Raw genomic sequence first — 17,576 nt, 5'->3', positions numbered from 1 at the left:
CCCAGCCTCCTCCCTCAAATCCAGGGGTCCAGCCCAGCCTCCTCCCTCAGACCCAGGGATCCAGCCTCAGCTCCCCCCCCCTCAGTTCCAGGGGCCCAGGACCCTATTCTCTTCCCTCAGACCCAGAGGTCCAGCCCCAGCTCCCTCCCTCAGTCCCAGGGGGTCCAGGACCAGCCTCCTCCCTCAGACCCAGGGGGCCAGGCCCAGCCCTCCTCCCTCAGACCCAGGGGTCCAGGCCCAGCCCTCCTCCCTCAGACCCAAGGGTCCAGCCCAGCCTCCTCCCTCAGACCCAGGGGGCCAGGCCCAGCCCTCCTCCCTCAGACCCAGGGGTCCAGCCCAGCCCTCCTCCCTCAGACCCAGGGGTCCAGCCCAGCCCTCCTCCCTCAGATCTAGGGGTCCAGCCCAGCCTCCTCCCTCAGATCTAGGGATCCAGCCCAGCCTCCTCCCTCAGACTCAGGGGTCCAGGTCCAGCCTCCTCCCTCGGACTCAGGGGTCCAGGTCCATCCTCCTCCCTCAGACCCAGGGGTTCAGTCTCATCTCCCCCCCCCCAAGTCCCAGGGGCCCAGGACCCTATTCTCTTCCCTCAGACACAGGGATCCAGCCCCAGCCTCCTCCTTCAGACCCAGAGGTCCAGCCCCAGCTCACTCCCTCAGTCCCAGGGGGTCCAGGACCAGTCTCCTTCCTCAGACCAGGGGTCCAGGCCCAGCCCTCCTCCCTCAGACCCAGGGGGGCCAGGACCAGACTCCTCTCTCAGAGCCAGGGGGTCACAGTTCAGCTCCTCCACTTACTTTCATGAATAACTTAAACATTAATTTGGGGTGAAGTTTTTCTTCCCTCCATTCCTATCCTCATCCAGAGGATTATAGGGAAATGGGGAGGGACCTCGGAAGCTGATCTTGAAAGCGGGAGTCGCTGGAGAAGATGACCCAGGGTTGAGACCAAAGCATCTGATCTCCATGCTTTCAGCAGCACGGGTGTGCGTCCTTGGACAAGTCAGTCCTCTTCCCAGACCTCAGTGCTTTCTGCAAACCCCGATTCCCCACAATCTACTGAGAAGAATGGGACAGCCTGGAGCAGCTGCTGGCTCAGAACCCGCAGGCAGTCCCTTCTTCCCCCTCCCACTTTGCATTCTGCATTAGGGCATTGGTCTTTGTGGGCACCCTGTGGGCGTCAGGCACCTGCTCACCTGTGACCAGCCTGGGGGCCCCTGAAGAAATACTCTCAAAGTCAGATTGTGAAGGACAAATCAGAGTGTGCAGAGCCGCATCGCCTGGGCTTCAGTCCCAGATCCCACTAGTTGGCTGTGTGTCTGTGGACAGGTAGCCTTGCCCTTCTGTGCCTGAGTCTTCTAACCTCGACAGGGAGGGTAACGGTAGTTGTACTTTCAGAGCGGGGAGATGGGGCCACCAGACGTCTAAGACTTAGGACTCTTGGCATAGGCCATAAGAGAAGTCAATGAGTTCTTAATGCAGGCAGATGGCAGACACTTAGTAAGGGGCCGGAATCAATACGGGGTAAGAGGAAGGACAGCCCAGGACAGAGGTGAGGAGCACAGACTGCAGAGGTCAGCTCCCTGTTCCCCTCACCTGGCTCTCCATCAGTGCAGACTGCTTGCGTTCCTGGGAGTGATTCAGCGCGCGCTGGCTCTGCTGTCCCCAAGTGTCTGCATCCTGGAGCAACCTTTCCTCCCTGCTGTGCCTGTTGAACACCCTCTTGGCCTTCAGGGTTTCACTCGCCTCCATGTGTATTTCTGTCCATGCCTCTGTCCTTCCCAAGTGACCCGGCCCTCCCAGGCCTGAGTATCCCTTCTCCCAAACACTTAGAACCATAGTGTTTTGCATTTGGAATGCTTGCACACACTTTACTGGTGGAGCATCCCTAATCTTAAAATTTGAAATAGGAAATGCTCCCCAATCCCAAGCTTTAGGAATGTCCTGTCAGGACTCAAAAAGTTTTGGATTCAAGAGCATTTGGGGCTCAAGATTTTCAGATTAGGGATGTTTAATCTTTCATACCACCTGACTATTGCCTCTCAGTTCCAAAGCCACCCTTTATTATCTGCTCAGTACAAAAGGAGCTGCAGACTAACTATATTTCCTTTGCAGCAGAAGGAGCCAGAGCAACACTAGGAGGAACAGGGTTCCTTGTGGTTTTGATTTTTATGTGGGCTGTTTTTTGTTCCTGTCTTGAGGTTGCTGGTGACAGGTATAGAGTACATTCAGTGGCCTTCTCTCTAGATGGTTTTCTAGTCTGTCCCAGACATGGGCCTCCTGGCCTCAGCCTGCCTGTCCTGTGGAGGGCTCTTCTGCCTGTTAGCATCTATGGAACAGCTCTGGCCTGCGCAACCCAGAAAACCTCCCTGCCATCTGTGGGTCACAGCTGTACCATCCTCAGTGAGGGCTGAATCTGCATCTAGAGGAGGAGATTCCTTTTCCAGGTTAGCTCCTTCTTTGGGCACCCTCCCTGAGTCCTAGGGCATCCTTTCCAGTTATTCTTTACCCCTTTATAGAGGATCACCTGTTCCTTAGATTACACTTTCTGTGCCTCAGTCTCTCTTTCTAAAAAATTGGGCTTATTAATAACTCCCACTTCATGGAGTTGCTGGGAGAACTCAAGGAGTTGCCTGATACATGGAAAGCACTTGTCTCAGCACCTGGCTCTGGGTTGCGTGAGGGCCATGAAGGCTTGCCACTGGCCTATCTCTAGTCCACAGGCCCCCTCCTCATCTGTTTTAGTTCCTGTGGCTGCTGTAACAAATTATCACATATTTGGTGGCTCAAAACAATTCACATTTATTCTCTTGCAATTCTGGAGGTCAGAAGTCCAAGAGCAAGTGTTAAGAGGGCCACACTCCCTCAGAGGCATTAAGGGGAGAATCCATTCCCTGCCTTCCATTTCTGGTGGCTGCCAGGTTCCTTGGCTTGCTTCTGAATTTGCCCAGTTTCTGGGTATATGCACATGGCCTTCTATCCTCTGTCTGAGATAACATCTCCCTCTGCCTCTCAGGAGGACACTGTGATTGCATTTAGGATACAGCTCAATAATCTAGGATAATCTCATCTCAAAATCCTTATCTTCATCACATTTTAATTTTCATTTTTATTCATGTTATTACATCTTTTAAAGTAAAATTCATAAGTTCCAGGGGTGCAGACCCTCCCCCATCCTCTGCTTGCCTGCTCCGTGCCCCAGAGTGACGTTGACCACCTCCGCAAGCTCCCTTGCCCTTCCTCCTCAAGGCTGGCTTGGCCACGGGAGGCACAGACAGCATGCTGGCGGGTGGCTGGGGAATACACTCCTCTGGACCACCGCCCGGCTTCTGTTCTTGGTTCTGGCAGTGGTACCCTCGACCTCCTCAGGCAGCCCCTCTTCCGTGATCCAGGTCCTCATGCAGGCTGCAACCTCGCTGCTTCTCCCCGCTGTTCCTCCAGGACTCAGCGGAGTCTGGCACGCACCCCTCCCTCCTGTTGCTGGAACCCGGGAGCCTTCCCATCCCTGGGGCAGACAGACCCTGACTTATGATGGCTCAACTTACTCTTTTTCTGACTCAGGAAACTGTGCTTTAAGTTTTGAATCTGACCTTCTCCTGGGCTAGCCACAGGCTGTGTGGGATGTTCACGATGCCCGCAGGGCCAGCTCCCCGTCAGGCCTGCAGTCTGCAGGTGAGTAACAGGCACCTTACCTTGCTCTGTGCCGTTCAGCTGGATGCTCAGTCCATGTATTGGCTGCTTTTTCAATTTATGATATTTTCAACTTGCCATGGGTTTATTGTGAAGTGACCCCACTTTAGGTTGGGGACCTTCTGTATCTGTAACCCTGTGCACAACTATAAGTGGTGCCTTTATTAGAAAGTCTGTTTAAGAGATCCCACTGCAAGGGGCTGTCTCTTCCCCACCAGGACCCTGCCGACCTAGCGCCATTAGTGGCTCCTGCTGTTACTCACTGAGTGTGCTCCTTTGTGCTAGGGCTTTACAAGGTCTGGGTGGAGGCCAGAAGCCCCTGACGGACAATGCTTAGAAGGCTCAAGAGTGTAAAAAGATGCTCAATTTCACAGCAAATAGGCAAAGGAAAAATCTTGATGGCCACAGACACTACTTCTTCATCTATTGGATGGGCAATAAAAAGAGCCTGGTTACACAGGAGATTGGCACGGCCAGTTATTGACGGGAATGACGTCGGCTCCCTTTCTGTGGAGGACAATTTGGCTGATCCATGAAAATGATGTACTTGTGCTTTGACCTGGAAAGTCCACACCCAGAGTTATCCCACAGAGGTCTCTCATGCCTGCCCAAAGGCAAATGGACGAGGATCATCAGCCCAGGGTGGTTTGTCCCATGGTCTGCCAGAACACCCCTCACCAGGAAGGGCTGCTCAGGCACACTGTCGCACATCCATGCCATGGGTGTCTTGGTCCATTTGTGTGGCTATAACAAAATACCTGATGCTGGGTAAAGTATAAAGAAAGGTTTATTTGGCTCATGATTTTGATAGCATGACCACCCAAACAGTACGGCTTCTGACAGGGACCCCCGGGGTAAAACACGGTGGTGGCATCACATGGAGGGAGCACATTGGAGGGAACCCACATGGCCAGAGAGCAAGCAAGAGGCCAGGGAGGGGTCAGGGCCACTGAAGAACCCAGTCTCCTGAGAACCCATCCAGCTCCACAGGAGACCCAACCCACTCCCTGGAGAAGCACATTAGTCCCTCCAGAGGGTGGTGCCACTGCCATCATTCCAGGGCACACCCGACTAGGCTCCTGTGACTGTCCCGCCACCTGTCAGGACAGCCCCACTGGGGCCTGGGCTTCTCACACGTGAACTTTTGTGGGACAAACTGCATCCAGAGGATGCTGATCTGCAGCCGGCTGGAGGGCTGTTCTGACGACGCTGAGCACATGACATCGTGTGGGATGACACCCACAGGCTTGCCTGTGCCTCAGATTCCGAGCCTGGCCCTCTCCACCTGGGCGCTGTGGACACCGGGGCTGGAAGGTCCTCGGAGGTGGGGCATCTGCGGCCTCACTGAGGCTGGACGCCAGCTGCAGCCTTTCTCTTGCCGTTGGAACCAAAAGAAATCCCCTGTGCGGGCAGCTCCCAGCAGAGCACGCTGCTCTGGAGGGAGCACAAGGCACAGGGACAGTGCTGCCTGGCGAGGGGACCGAGCAGGAGTCTGGCTTCTCATGGCCGCCCCTTTTGTAACTAGCTTGTACCAAATCTCTCCACAAACAACTCATTGAAACTGAGCTGGAGTTGAAGGGAGAGCAGGAGGTGCTGGGAGTGGCCCCGGCGCGTGTGAGTCCCTGGGAACCGCCACCTCCCTCCAGGGGACCTTTCCATTGGCTTCTTCAGCTCTTGCTGCCTGGGTCCTCCTCACCTGGGTCCTCTGCCTGTCACCTCCACATAGAGCCCTTCCATGGCTGGGCAAGGACCCCTCTGTTCCCCACCTCACCCTGACCCACTCACAAATTCCCTTAGGTCCATTAATAATTTCTGCCTGCTCAGTGTCTTCCTTGTCAGGGGCTGGTCGGTCCCCGAGGGCAGGGGCCACATCTGCCTCACTCAGAGCTCTGTCCTCAGGGCTTGGCACAAAGCAGGCACTCAAAGTGTTTTTGAAGGGATAAACAAGTCCCCACTGTTGACTGACTAAACACCCCTCATCCTCAAGGGCTCCCCTCCTGACTGCTCCCAGGACAAGATCAGGCATGATGCACATGCTAGGACACACTCTGGTCTGCGCCACGCCCTTGGTGCGAGAAAGGCCGTGGAAGACATTCAGCAGATGTGGTCATCCACGGGCTGGATGGCGTGGTGGGGGTTCTATCCGGCTCCTTACTTCTCTCAGTCTGCGCCTTCCCCGTAGGATGGGGCTAACCATGGCGCCCAGCTCCCCGGGCTGCGGGAATCCAGTGGTGTGGTAGTCTATTGTGTGTGTTGGCCTGGCTGAGCAAGAGGCCCCAGTTATTCGATCAAACACCAAAAAGGTGTTGCCCTGAAGGTATTTGTGGAAGTGACTGATGTTTCTAATCAGCTGACTTCACCACATGTACTCGGGTGCACAACATGATGTTTTGATGCACATTTACACACTGAGCTGATGGCTGCAGTCAGGCAAATTAACACAGCGCTCCTCTCAGTTACCTTTGTTGTCGTCTTCCTAATCCGATGACTGCAGGTGAAGGTTATCTGTGGTAATGTAGGCGAGACTCATTCTATCACTGACAGGTCTCAAGAGCAGAGCCAAGGTTCCCCAGGGGAAGAAATTTCTGCTGGAGAACACAGCTCCAGCTGCTGCCCAAGTCTCCCCCTGCAGACTTCAGACCTGCTGTCTTATCAGTTCCAGGTGCTATAACAAAACACTATAGACTGGGAGGCTTATAAACAACAGAAGTTTCTTTCTCACAGTTCTGGAGGCTGGGAAGACCCAGGTACCAGCAGATTTGGTGTCTGGTGAGGGCTGCGTCTGGTTCACAGATGGTGTCTTTTTACTGTGTCCTCACGTGGCCAACAGGAGGACTCTGCCTTTTAAGGGAACTCATCACATTTGTGAAGGCTCCATCTTCATGACCTAATCACCTCCCCAAATCCAGGGACCAAATTTCAACACAGGAGGCTTGGGGCATACAGACCTGCCTTGCCAACCCTGCCCGTCACTAAGCCCATTCTCTGTGATGGATCTTAAGATGGATCTGCTAACTGGAGCTGTTCCTCTGGCAGAGCCTTGACAGATACAAATGGGAGGATCCCTGTAACATGCTCAGAGCGTGGCCGTGTGGACAGAGGGCTTGGGGCACATGGACTGCTGCCACGGAGCCCACGAGGCCAGGTGCTGGACGACCACACACTTGTCTTCACCTCACCGTGATGCAGCTGGGAAAGGGACCTGGCCGCCTCATGCTCAGAGCTAGGACTGTGTCCAAACACAGGTGGCCTGGGTCCAGCGTTCTGTGGTTGACCGCAAGGCGCACACTCCCAGACCCCTTGCTGTGACCCCCTGGGTGGGAGCGTCCTCTCCCAGAGATGGTGGCAGCCTTGGCCATGACCATCCTCCAAACCAAGCAGGGTGCAGGGCTGCCTGTGCATTCATGGAATTGGGATGGACTGACGAGGGGTGAGGTGGGAGGTGGAGCCCTGTCCGTGCTCCACCTTGTCTCTGTAGGGGGCCTGGCTCCGGGAGCAGGCAGGAGAGGGCAGGAGGCCATCTGCCTTCGCTCCTCAGGCTGAGGCCCTGGCAGGACCCTCTACTTTCTATACTTCAGCTTCCTCCTGGGTAAGGATGGGGGGTTCTGGGGTACCTTGGATGGTCTCTCCCCTGTAACATGGGCATGCTAACTGGCCAGTGGCACGGGCTGCTGGAGGAAGTGGAAGAAGCTGTGCCAGGGCTCAGAACGCGCTCAGTCCCGGCCAGCACTGCCCCACAGTTGCTCCCACAGTACTGATGAGACCAGGAGTTGCCCCTGGGGACTCGGCCCACTGTTTGTCCCACACAGCTTCTCGAGGAGGCAGAAGTGGCCTGGCCTAGACGGGGACACACCTGCATGTGCCCCGACCCCATCCTGACTTGGTAAGTCTGTCCTGCTGGGGGGTGATTGGCCCATCTGGGTACTATGTCCCTGCAGTGCCCTGTGCAGTGGGCACCTGGGCCATGCGGGAATGAGCAAATGCAGGGAGGGAGGGAAGAGCGAGAAATGGAAAGAGACAGAGAGGAGGGATATGCGCACACACACACACACATGCACACTCACACACACGCACACCGGCACATGCACACTGGAACCCCACACAGCCCTTAAAAGAGAGGGACTTTGCCATTTGTCCTGGATGAGCCTGAGGGACTCTAAGGAAAGCCAGACACCAAAAGACAAATACTGCATGATTCCACTGATCTGTGGAATCTAAAACAATGTCAAACACTGAACCAGGGAGGAATGGGGAGAGGTGGGCCAAGGGACACAAATCAGCAGATACGCAGGGTGCACAGGTCTAGGGCTAACGTACCACCAAGGGCTGTTGTTGACCGTTCTGTGTCCAGGAGTTTTGCTGAGAGTAGCTTGCAGGTGATCTGGCCGCACACACAGAAGGGACGAGTGGCTCATTTCTCTGGTCTGTCTTGCCTTGCTGGGGCGCTCTGAGTCCCCCGGTGTGGGGAATGCCGTGCCCCCTGCAAGTCTGCCCTCCCTCCAGGGCCAGCCCCACCCCAGGCAGCTCCCTGGCCACTCGGGGCTGGGATGATCTACAGTTCCTTGTGGGCAGGACCTGGCTCTGACTCCTCTGTGTCCCTGCCCAGGCTGGTAGGCAGGGGGCCCAAGGAGGGGAAGTTTGTGAGAGCCAGGCAGCCGGTCTCCAGTGCTAGTGCCCGGGCTGGAGTCTGCTCCGCTCCTGCTCTGTGGTCTGTGCAGTCTGACAGGGCTGGGGGCACGATGTGAGTTGTGGTCCTCTGAGTTCACAGGGCTTCGCTCTTCTTTCTTCTGCTAGAGCCCTGGGCTGTGGGGGAAGCACATGCTCTGTTCCTCTGCCTTGGGCAAGCCCCTTCCCCTCCCTGAGTGTCCCCCACGCAGAGATCCATCCAGCCCCTTTAATCCTCTGCTGTGGTGGAACTGTCTTCTCTTTTGAAGTCCTAACCCCCAGCACTTCACTGAGCGACTGTATTAAGGGAGACAGACTTGCACAGGTAATCGTGTTAAAGTGGGGTCACATGGGTGCACCCTAATTCAATATGGGCTATAAGAAGAGGTCAGGACACAGACACACAGGGGAAGACCGTGTGAGGACGCAGGGAGGAGATGGGCATCTGCAGGCCCTGCCCACACCTTGCTCTCTGAGTTCTAGTCCCCAGAATGGTGAGAAAGCTTTCTGGTGTTTGAAGGCTCCCGGTCTGTGCTACTCTTTTGTGCAGCCCCTGGCCCACTAACAAAGCCCCACTGTCCTCTCCCCGTACGAGCGACTGCCTGTGTCCACAAGGGCCTCCCCCCAGGGTGGGGGCTGGGCTGATGCCCTGCAGGAGGGTCCTCACCCAGGACAGCACAGGGATCCTCAGCTCTGAGGGACCTTGGCATCAAAAGTGAGCAGACCCAGGTCCCCGTGCCAGATGTCAAGCTGGAAGGAGCTGGAGAGCCTGCTGCCAGCACAGACCATCTGGTCTCTGGCACCAGTGGCTGGGGATACCGAGGCCAAGGGTGCTGTGTGGGGCTGGCTGGGAATCTGTCCTCGCTGAGTATCCCCTGGTGGTTCTGACCACAGCCCACTGGTTGGTGGCTGAGCTCAGCCTGGCACAGGGACTTACCTCCAGCCCAGGGCTGTGGGTTTGCAGCCTCAGACTCCTTGGATGCTTCTGGCTTGCCCAGCAACTCTGGTCTCCCGAGGGCCAGCGCTTCCTTGGCCCTCCATTTAAGAATCCTTATCCTAAGGCAGTGAAGTGCTGTGCTCAGTGCCCACCACCCCACCGTTCCCACAGGGAGCTCAGTGAGCCCTCAGTGAGTGCTGTGCTCAGTGCCCACCACCCCACTGTTCCCACAGGGAGTTCAGTAAACCCTCGGTGAGTGCTGTGCTCAGTGCCCACCACCCCACTGTTCCCACAGGGAGCTCAGACCTGGAGCCAGAAGAACAGCCCCTCCCGTATTTGCTCTATGGTCAGCATAGCCTGCTCCACCCGGCAGATGGCAGACAGACACAGCCCCTGCTCTCTGGGCCTGGTCCCTCTCCCAGCCTCTGTCCTGGCTGCTGGCCTCCGGTAGGGGCCCCACCTGGCCTTAGAGATAGCCCTGCACCTCCCCAGCTCCAGGCCTCCCCTGTGCCTGGCCCTTCAACCAGGTGCCCCCACTCGGCTTCTGCGTATCTTACCACCCCGTCTCGGTATGTGCAGTTTTTGTTGGGGGACTTTTTTTTACACCTTGTTTCTCTTGACATTTCGGGTGCAAGTCTGCATATTGTGCACAGGGCTATGTGGTGGCTGGGCGTGGCTGCACCCTGGGCTACACAACCAGACCCCTGCACTCGCCCTGAATAGATCCCTTGATTAATGTATCGTAGATAAATGATAATCATGGGTAAATCCTTTATCCATAAATCATGGAAAATTCAACAAGTATAGACTCACACATTCTCTTGAAGCCCACATGGAATGTTTACTAAAAACTAAAGAAGGGATGGGTTGTGGCTTAGTGGTTAAGTGCTTGCCTAGCATGTGTGAGGCACTGAGTTCAATCCTCAGCACCACATAAAAATAAAGAAATAAAATAAAGGTATTGTGTACATTTACAACTAAATATACACATATATTAAACAAAAATTGTGCTACAAAGAAAATAAGGAATTGAAATAATACATAGTATATTTTCTCATCTTATTGGATTTAAGCTGGAAATAAAAAGATTATTAGAAAATATTGGTGTATCTATAAAAGCCCATGAGTCAAAAAATTATAATGGAAATTAGAAATATCTTAACCAAATGATAATGTAAGTCATTTATATCAACATCCATGAGATGCAGTTAAAGTAGTGCTTAGAGGGAGATTTATAGTCTTAAATGCAAACCAAGAACAATGGCTGAAAGTTAAGGATATAAAAGTCCCTTTCAAGAAGGAAGACAAAACAAAATCAAGTGGGAGGAAGTAAAAAGAGGGAAATAAGTAAGCGCAGCTTGCACGGGGACGGATCTCAACTGTGACACTCACGCCAGGAGGACAAAGCAGAGAAAGAGGAGTGCAGACAGGATGGCCCCGTACACCACACCCTGGACCAGCCCCTTCAGGAACACGCTGGAAACCAAGTTCCTATCTGCAATCAGAGGGAAGCGAGGGTTGGTCTTCTCCTAAGGCTTAGGAGTCTGAGCTCACGCTCTGCTCCCTCCTCCCACCCTGCGCCCATCTGCATCCTGGTCCCTGGAGTGTCCTCCCAGCCTGTTCGCAGGTCCCTGTACCCTCACCTGGTATCAGGAAGAAGCTGGACACGTGGATTCCATACGGGTTCCTGCCCTCACAGCGCAGCCTCCTGACTGTTTCTGGACCCCCTCTGAGGCTGATGGTGCTGTTGGCCCAGGGGCCCAGCATGGTGGAAGTCACCTGGAGGCCACCATTCATGCCGTTCACATCCGCAGGAGCACCTCCCATCCACCACTGCACAGAGGGTGTGGGGATCCCGTGGAAGGAGCAGCTACACTGCAGTGTCTTCTCCAGGGAGCAAGAAGAGTCCAGCAGCCTGGCGGGCGCTGGGGAGAGGGAGGCCAGAGTCAGCGAAGCGCCTGGCTTCCTGTCACTCCCTCCAGGACTCAGCTCTTCCCTTAGCTGTTATTTACAAGGAGCTTCAGGACTTTCTGGAATCTCAGAGTGGGACTGGGACTCACGAGAAGTACCCCTCCATGCTCTCTTCTCATCTGCCCCACACTTGGGCTCTGCCCTTGCTTCTGACCTCAGGCCCAGAGGGTAGGGGAGATGTGACGGCTCCAGTCAAGACCCAGGACTTTCTCTTGGGGCTGCCATTTTGCCCGGGCTCCAGCCCCCGCCCACGTCCACCAGCACTCACAGACTGCTTGGCGCACGGCCAGGCTACTTCTGGCCAAGCTCTCTAAGGGGATGTTCAAGTGACGTCCAAGCATGATGCCGTGGTCCTCAGGCTCCAGGGCAAGGTGCAGCCCAGAGGAGGAGGAGGTGGCGGCGCTGGAGACAGCAGTGTTGGAGGCCATGGTGGGCTCCTTCCAGGAACTGGTTTCTCTGTGGGCGCCTGCATGGTACAGGTCAAGGTCACCGTCTCCCAGCCACAGGAATCCTGGGATTCCTGGAGGAATGTTTCTGGGCTGGGTCTGAAGGAGAGGTGGGGAGTCCACACTTGGGGGTCAAGAGACCCTGGGGGACACTTACTGCTGCAGTGTTTCCATCTGGAACACCTCCCTCCCCTCCACCTCCCCAACAGCATCATGGAACCTAGGATTGTTATCTTGGCATGGTTTCTCACATGCAGACTTCCTTTCTGTGTGCAGTGGGTAGGGGCACACAGGTAGGGGCACTTAAGAGGCTCACGTAGGAGGCAGAGCTTGAACCTGACCTCTGAACTTTCGAGACTGAGGTTGAGCACCCGTTCTGAGAATCTGCTTTGCCCGTGGTTCCTCGCTGTCCTCAGACTGAGTTCCCAGTGCTCGGTCCTCTGGGCCTCCTCCCTCCACTCCACTCCTCCCTGAGGCTCTGCCCCTTCCAGGACTGGTCTGTGATCATCTACCCTGCTTCATCTTTCGGGCTGGAAGTTGCTGGGAAAGGCACTTCCCCTCTCTTTGCCATTTCTGTTTGGAAAAATTAAGTAACCAGCTGCATTTATCTAACTGTATTATTGCTGTAAAATTTTAATACCTAAGGTTTTGTAAAGTACCCAGTGAAGTAAAAGTGACACAGTTACCAGAATCCTCTCTGGATTTCCTTCTGTGCAAAGCAGTTAATGCAAGAGACTGAAGGTCACCTGACTTGGGGAGTTCAATATTATCCTCAGGAAAAGCACGTTTTTGTTCTCTTAGATCTGTGTAGAATAAGTATGTCATGCTGTCCTTTTGAGCATATCATGAATCAGCAGGGCACAGTCTTGCCCCTCATTCTAATCAGGTGGAATCCATCATTGGCATTACCATCTGTGGTGGCACTGGGTTAATGTGGAGCTGCAGGGAAGCTGATATTTTCATTAAGCCAGTAGCCACCATCATGGAATGCTTGGGGAAATTCCCACAGGGGATTGTAGCACACAGTCCTCATCCACTGGTATAGTCTTCTCCTTCTCCTCCTTTTTTTTTTTTTTTTTTTTTTTTTTTGGTACCAGGGATTGAACTCAGAGGTGCTTTATCACTGAGCCACATCCCCAGACCCTTTTTGTATTTTATTTAGAGACAGGGTCTGGCTGAGTTGCTTAGGACCTCAATAAGTTGCTGAGGCTGGCCTTGAATTTGCGATCGTCCTGCCTCAGCCTCCCGAGTCTCACTGGTATATTCTTGACTTCCATCAACACGAGAGGAAGAGTCTAACAGGTATAATATGCAGGGAGAGAGCTAACTTGAGAGCCTCGCCTCATGTCTTCAGTGTCCTCCCTGTGCATTAAGAGAACAGGGCTTTGTACCCACCCACCCAGGTGAAGTAGGGCTGTGCTCATTCTTTCCAAGTCAGAGAGGAAAACAGGCCCTTTCTGCACACATGCCACACATTCCTACCTCTCTGTGTTGACATGGGCCACCTCCCTTTCATACTCTTTCCTCTGTCTACCTCCAAATCCCACCTCCAAGTCCAGGCCAAAGGTAACTTCCTGCTGGAAGCTCCTCCCTTCCTCCCACAACCTGGACCCCAGAGGCTCTTCATCAGCTTCCTCTGAGACCTCTTCTAGGGCAGGGTTTCAGGCAGACCCTGAGAGTTACCCACCGAATGCCGAGCCTCCAGGTAGCCTTATTTCAGATTTTTTCAGGCAATCAAGTCCCAAGTTTGAAAAACAATCTCTGTTTTTCTGCCTCCTTTATGCCTAGGAGTTTCAACGCAACAGCTTTGGCCAGTGAACCAAGTGGAAGACAAATGCTGTAAAATTATTATCAGCAAATAAAAACCTATTCAGCCCCCACCTTTATGCCATCATGGTTGAACTTTGAAAGCCTGCTTTTTGCCTGGAATACTAGCTAATAAAATCCCAGGGCTGGTTTAAAAAAAATAAATTTTCACAATAAAGTAAACGAGTCCCAGACTTCCCCTGCAGCAATAAATCAACAGATTTTGTTTGGTGTTATAAAATGGCTCAAGGAATTGGATATGATACTGAGCAGAGCTGAGAACGTTCATAAGAGTACCATTTATGTTCTCCTCTGTGATACCCAGTTTGGTATGAATATTCATGACTCTTACTGACTCCTTCTAGTCTTTGTTAATATGAACCTGCCCTTGGAAGAACAATTGAAACAAAACGGTCTTACGAGACTCCAAAGATGTTAGAAGTTATTCTATGTCTTATGAAAATGATCCACACAAAACGGACTTCTGATGTGCTGTCTTACTTGGTGATTGCTCTGGTGACAGAAGCACCGTGACTGACGTCTCTCCTTTCCTGAATCACGCGTGGTCTGCAGGCTCGCCCTCTTCTCCTGCATGAACCACACAAAAAGGACTCTGCTAGATTATTAAGCAAATATTATGAAAGACTTAAAATATGGAACATACGAGGCTGCTAGAGATATCAGGGAGTTCACTTGTTCCGACTTCGGCACCCCCACTTCCTCCTTGTTGCTTTCTTCTTCCTCTTCCTGAAATATGGGGGTGATGCTGGAGGTGGAGCAGCCATGCAGTCCCCATGAGGTGGCAAACAGGGATGCAAACAGGGATCCTGGCACCCTGATGGCCTTGTGGAGTTGCGACACCACCTCCCAGGCCGTCGCCATGCTTCTTCATCTGGGGGTCACTCTGGTAGGGAAATGGATGAAATATCTAACCAGGGAATCCATCCCAGCACGAGCTTCTTTGGGGAAAGGCCTTCCTTAGATCTGCATGTCCTCCTCAATGCTAAGACAGGTTCTTGTCCAATAAATATTTGCTGGAAAAAAATGAACAAGACAATTTGTTCCTGGCTTGTGACAAGCACTGGCCTGGACCTGGGATGCCTGAGTTTGAGCTTCAGCGGTTCCTTGTGCCCAGCACTGCTTTCTGGCTGTCCCAGTGGGCATTCCCAGCCACCACTGGGAGGCCAGGGGTCATGGGTGCTCTCCCAGTTTCCCTTGCAGCTACAGGTGGCCATGTGACACACTTGTGATCAATACCAGGCAAGTGCAAGTCTACTAGAGCTTTGAAAAGTCTATTTATTTACTTGTTTGTTTGGGGACTAGGGACTGAACCCAGGGTTGCTTTACCTATGAGTTATGTCCTCAGCCCTTTTATCTTTTCTTTCTTTCTTTCTTTCTCTTTTTTTTTTTTTTTTTTTTGTTTCAGGGGTTGAACCCAGGGGCACATAACCACTGAGCCACATCCTTAGCCCTTTAAATTTTTTTTATTAAGAGTCTTGCTAAGTTACTTAGGGCCTTGCCAAGCTGCTGAGGCTGGCTTTGAACTCGAGATCCTTCTGCCTCAGCCTCCTGAGTCTCTGGAGTTGCAGGTGTGAGCCATGATGCCAGGCAGTGTATCTTTTCTTTTGGCATTTCTTAAACTTATTGAATTTTGGTTGGGAGAGGAAAGATAGTATATCTTTTCTTAAGGACATAATTCAATCCATATCACAAGGGAAATTAGAAAAATATTTTAAATTCGGTTAACTGTGTAATTTTGAAACCCACAAAGTCACATGACCTGCCTCTACAAGTTGAAAAACGAGGTAAGCCAGCAGTGTAATTCAATCTGAGTCCAGGAGCTCCAATATAAAAAGCAGGAGAAGGTGGATGTCCCCAACTCAAGAAGAGAGATGTTAGCTTTCTCCTGCCTCCTTGTTCTAGTCAGACCCTTGGTGGATGAATGATGCCCACCTGCACAGCTTGGGTGGGTCTTCTTTAGTCAGTCCAATTCAAATGCCACTTTCTTCTGGAAACACCCCACAGTCACCCCCAGAAATATTTCACCAGGTATTTATTTAGACATTCCTTAGCCCAGTCAAGTTGACACATGAAATTATCACATTTGTTTTTTGAAAAACATCAAATAAAATTGATAAACCTTGAATAAACTGATCAAGAAAAAAAGACACAAATTATGAATATCAGAAAACTATGCTTTTAATTTGCAATGTGTATATTATTTATAGTTAGTATAATTATTGATTATGGTTGCCTTTAAATCCACTATCTTCCTAGCTGTTTTCAATTTGTTCCATCTGCTCTTCAGCCCTTTCTCTCTTCTTGTCTAGTACTGGATTAAGAGTATGGCATTTCACTATTGGCCTATTGGTTATATCTTTTGATAATTTTAAGTGGTTCTAAAGGAATACATTATATCTCTTTAAGTCGTGATCACCATCTATCTTCAAATAATACACCACCTCACATATAGCGTAAAAATGTTAGCAAGGTGTGGTGGTGTACGCCTGTAATCCCAGCAGCTTGGGACGCTGAGGCAGGAGGATCACAAGTTCAAAGCCAGCCTCAGCAACTTAGAGAGGCTCTAAGCAACTTGGCAAGACAAAAAAAAAAAAAAAAAAAGGCAGGGCTGGGGATGTTGCTCAGTGGTTGAGCACACCGGAGTTCAATCCCTGGTACCACCACCACCAACAACAAAAACCTTTTAAACGCTATAGTTTGATTTCTTCTCCTGTCCTGCAAGCTACTGTTTTTCTACATGGTACTTCTTGTATTTTATAACACCCCAATACTATGTTGCCATCTTTTCTTCTAGAATGATAGGAGTGGCATGTTCTCCCATCCTTCTCTCTCCTTGTCGTGCTAACCTGGGAGGTGTACAGAGCACAGTGGTGAAGACTGTGTCTCTGGAGTCAGCCTACCCGAGTTTAAGCCTAGTTCCAGCATTTGCCAGCAGTGTGACTGTGGGCATGTTATGTCCCTTCTCTGGGCTTTGGTTTCCTCACCTATAACTTGTGGATTATAACAGTACCTAATCTGTAGACTCATTGGGAAGATTAAGTGAGTTAATGGATTTTACATGTAAGCACTGAATAAGCAAGTGTTCATTATCCTTCACATTACCCTGCCTGCCTACTACAGGCTTCTGACTCTTTCCAGTGACGCTGTGGTTCACTAACTACCCCTTAAAGAACTTCTTCCTCCTTACCACAGCAAGGGCATGCCACTCAGGCTTCCAGAGGACCAACTGTTTCTCTCCTGCAAACCCAACTTCTGCTTTTCAATTTTTTTTTCACTGTCAAATCCCTTCCTTTTCCTCTAATTTAAAACCTCAAATTGAAGGCTGGGAAGAGCTCTGGGCTGGTTCCAGCTGGGGCTTTGCCAGTAACTCAGTGGATAACTTTGGTCAATCCTTCCCTTCTCTGGTTCCTCATCTGTAAATTGGGAGCGTTTCACTGTGGAGCATGCAGCCGTCCTTCAGGCTCTAACATTCTGATCTCTTCAAGTCTCTTTTCCTTCCCCAGGCCTGAAACACCCCTGGGTTGTCTTTACAGCAACCTCTTTTCCCTCCTCTTAAACAGTTTCCTTTACATTTACCTCCTGGTCTCGGATATTGCGAGCTCCAGTCTGGCCCTTCCTCAGTGTCTCCACCTGGCTATTTCCTTTAAAACGGAACGTCTTCCGGCAGCTTTGCTGAAAGCATTGGGTGACCGACTGGTCGACTAACAGTTATAGAAATCGCCTGGAGAAATTACCTTCCAGAGGGACGAATTGATTGGACCAAGATTTAAGGACTCAGCCCGATGAACTGACTGGCACGTGGAGTGACAACTGTGCAATGACCAAGGCAGCGGAAGGCTAACTGAGCAGAGGATCAGATTGTTGGTCCCTCTGCGAGGCCCGCGAAGCCCGTCCAACCTCGGACCCCCGGAGGTCAACCGGGGATACCCGCCCGCGAGGCCCCGCCCACGCGCCCCGCCCACGGGCGCCCAACGGGCATGCGCGCGCTGCCCAGAGCCAATCAGGGCTGACTACGCGCGGGGGCCGCTGGGACGGGGCGGAGCCGCGGGG

The 17,576-nt window shown here is 52.3% G+C and overlaps 1 protein-coding gene across 4 annotated transcripts; it reads right to left on the bottom strand.

Annotated features, from left to right (window-relative positions):
* Positions 1-4,479: 4,479 nt before the first annotated feature.
* LOC306647810 (SIGLEC family-like protein 1) lies at positions 4,480-17,341 on the bottom strand. Of its 4 annotated transcripts, none has more exons than XM_079117334.1 (7): positions 17,261-17,341; positions 14,007-14,093; positions 11,522-11,719; positions 10,926-11,207; positions 10,675-10,777; positions 9,283-9,401; positions 4,480-8,483 (listed from the first exon to the last, which is right to left on the bottom strand). In XM_079117334.1, the coding sequence occupies exons 3-7, from the start codon at positions 11,679-11,681 to the stop codon at positions 8,443-8,445; spliced, it is 705 nt and encodes a 234-aa protein (XP_078973460.1). In that variant the 5' UTR covers positions 11,682-11,719; positions 14,007-14,093; positions 17,261-17,341; the 3' UTR covers positions 4,480-8,442. The 4 variants fall into 4 exon arrangements, with proteins under 4 accessions (XP_078973460.1, XP_078973458.1, XP_078973459.1 ...); XM_079117332.1 differs by having other exon boundaries at positions 17,103-17,291; XM_079117333.1 differs by lacking the exon at positions 17,261-17,341 and having other exon boundaries at positions 14,007-14,153.
* Positions 17,342-17,576: the final 235 nt, after the last annotated feature.

Source organism: Sciurus vulgaris (assembly GCF_902686455.1).
Source record: "Sciurus vulgaris genome assembly, chromosome: 17".
Lineage (NCBI taxonomy): Eukaryota > Metazoa > Chordata > Mammalia > Rodentia > Sciuridae > Sciurus > Sciurus vulgaris.
This window is presented reverse-complemented; position numbering and strand designations above follow the sequence as displayed.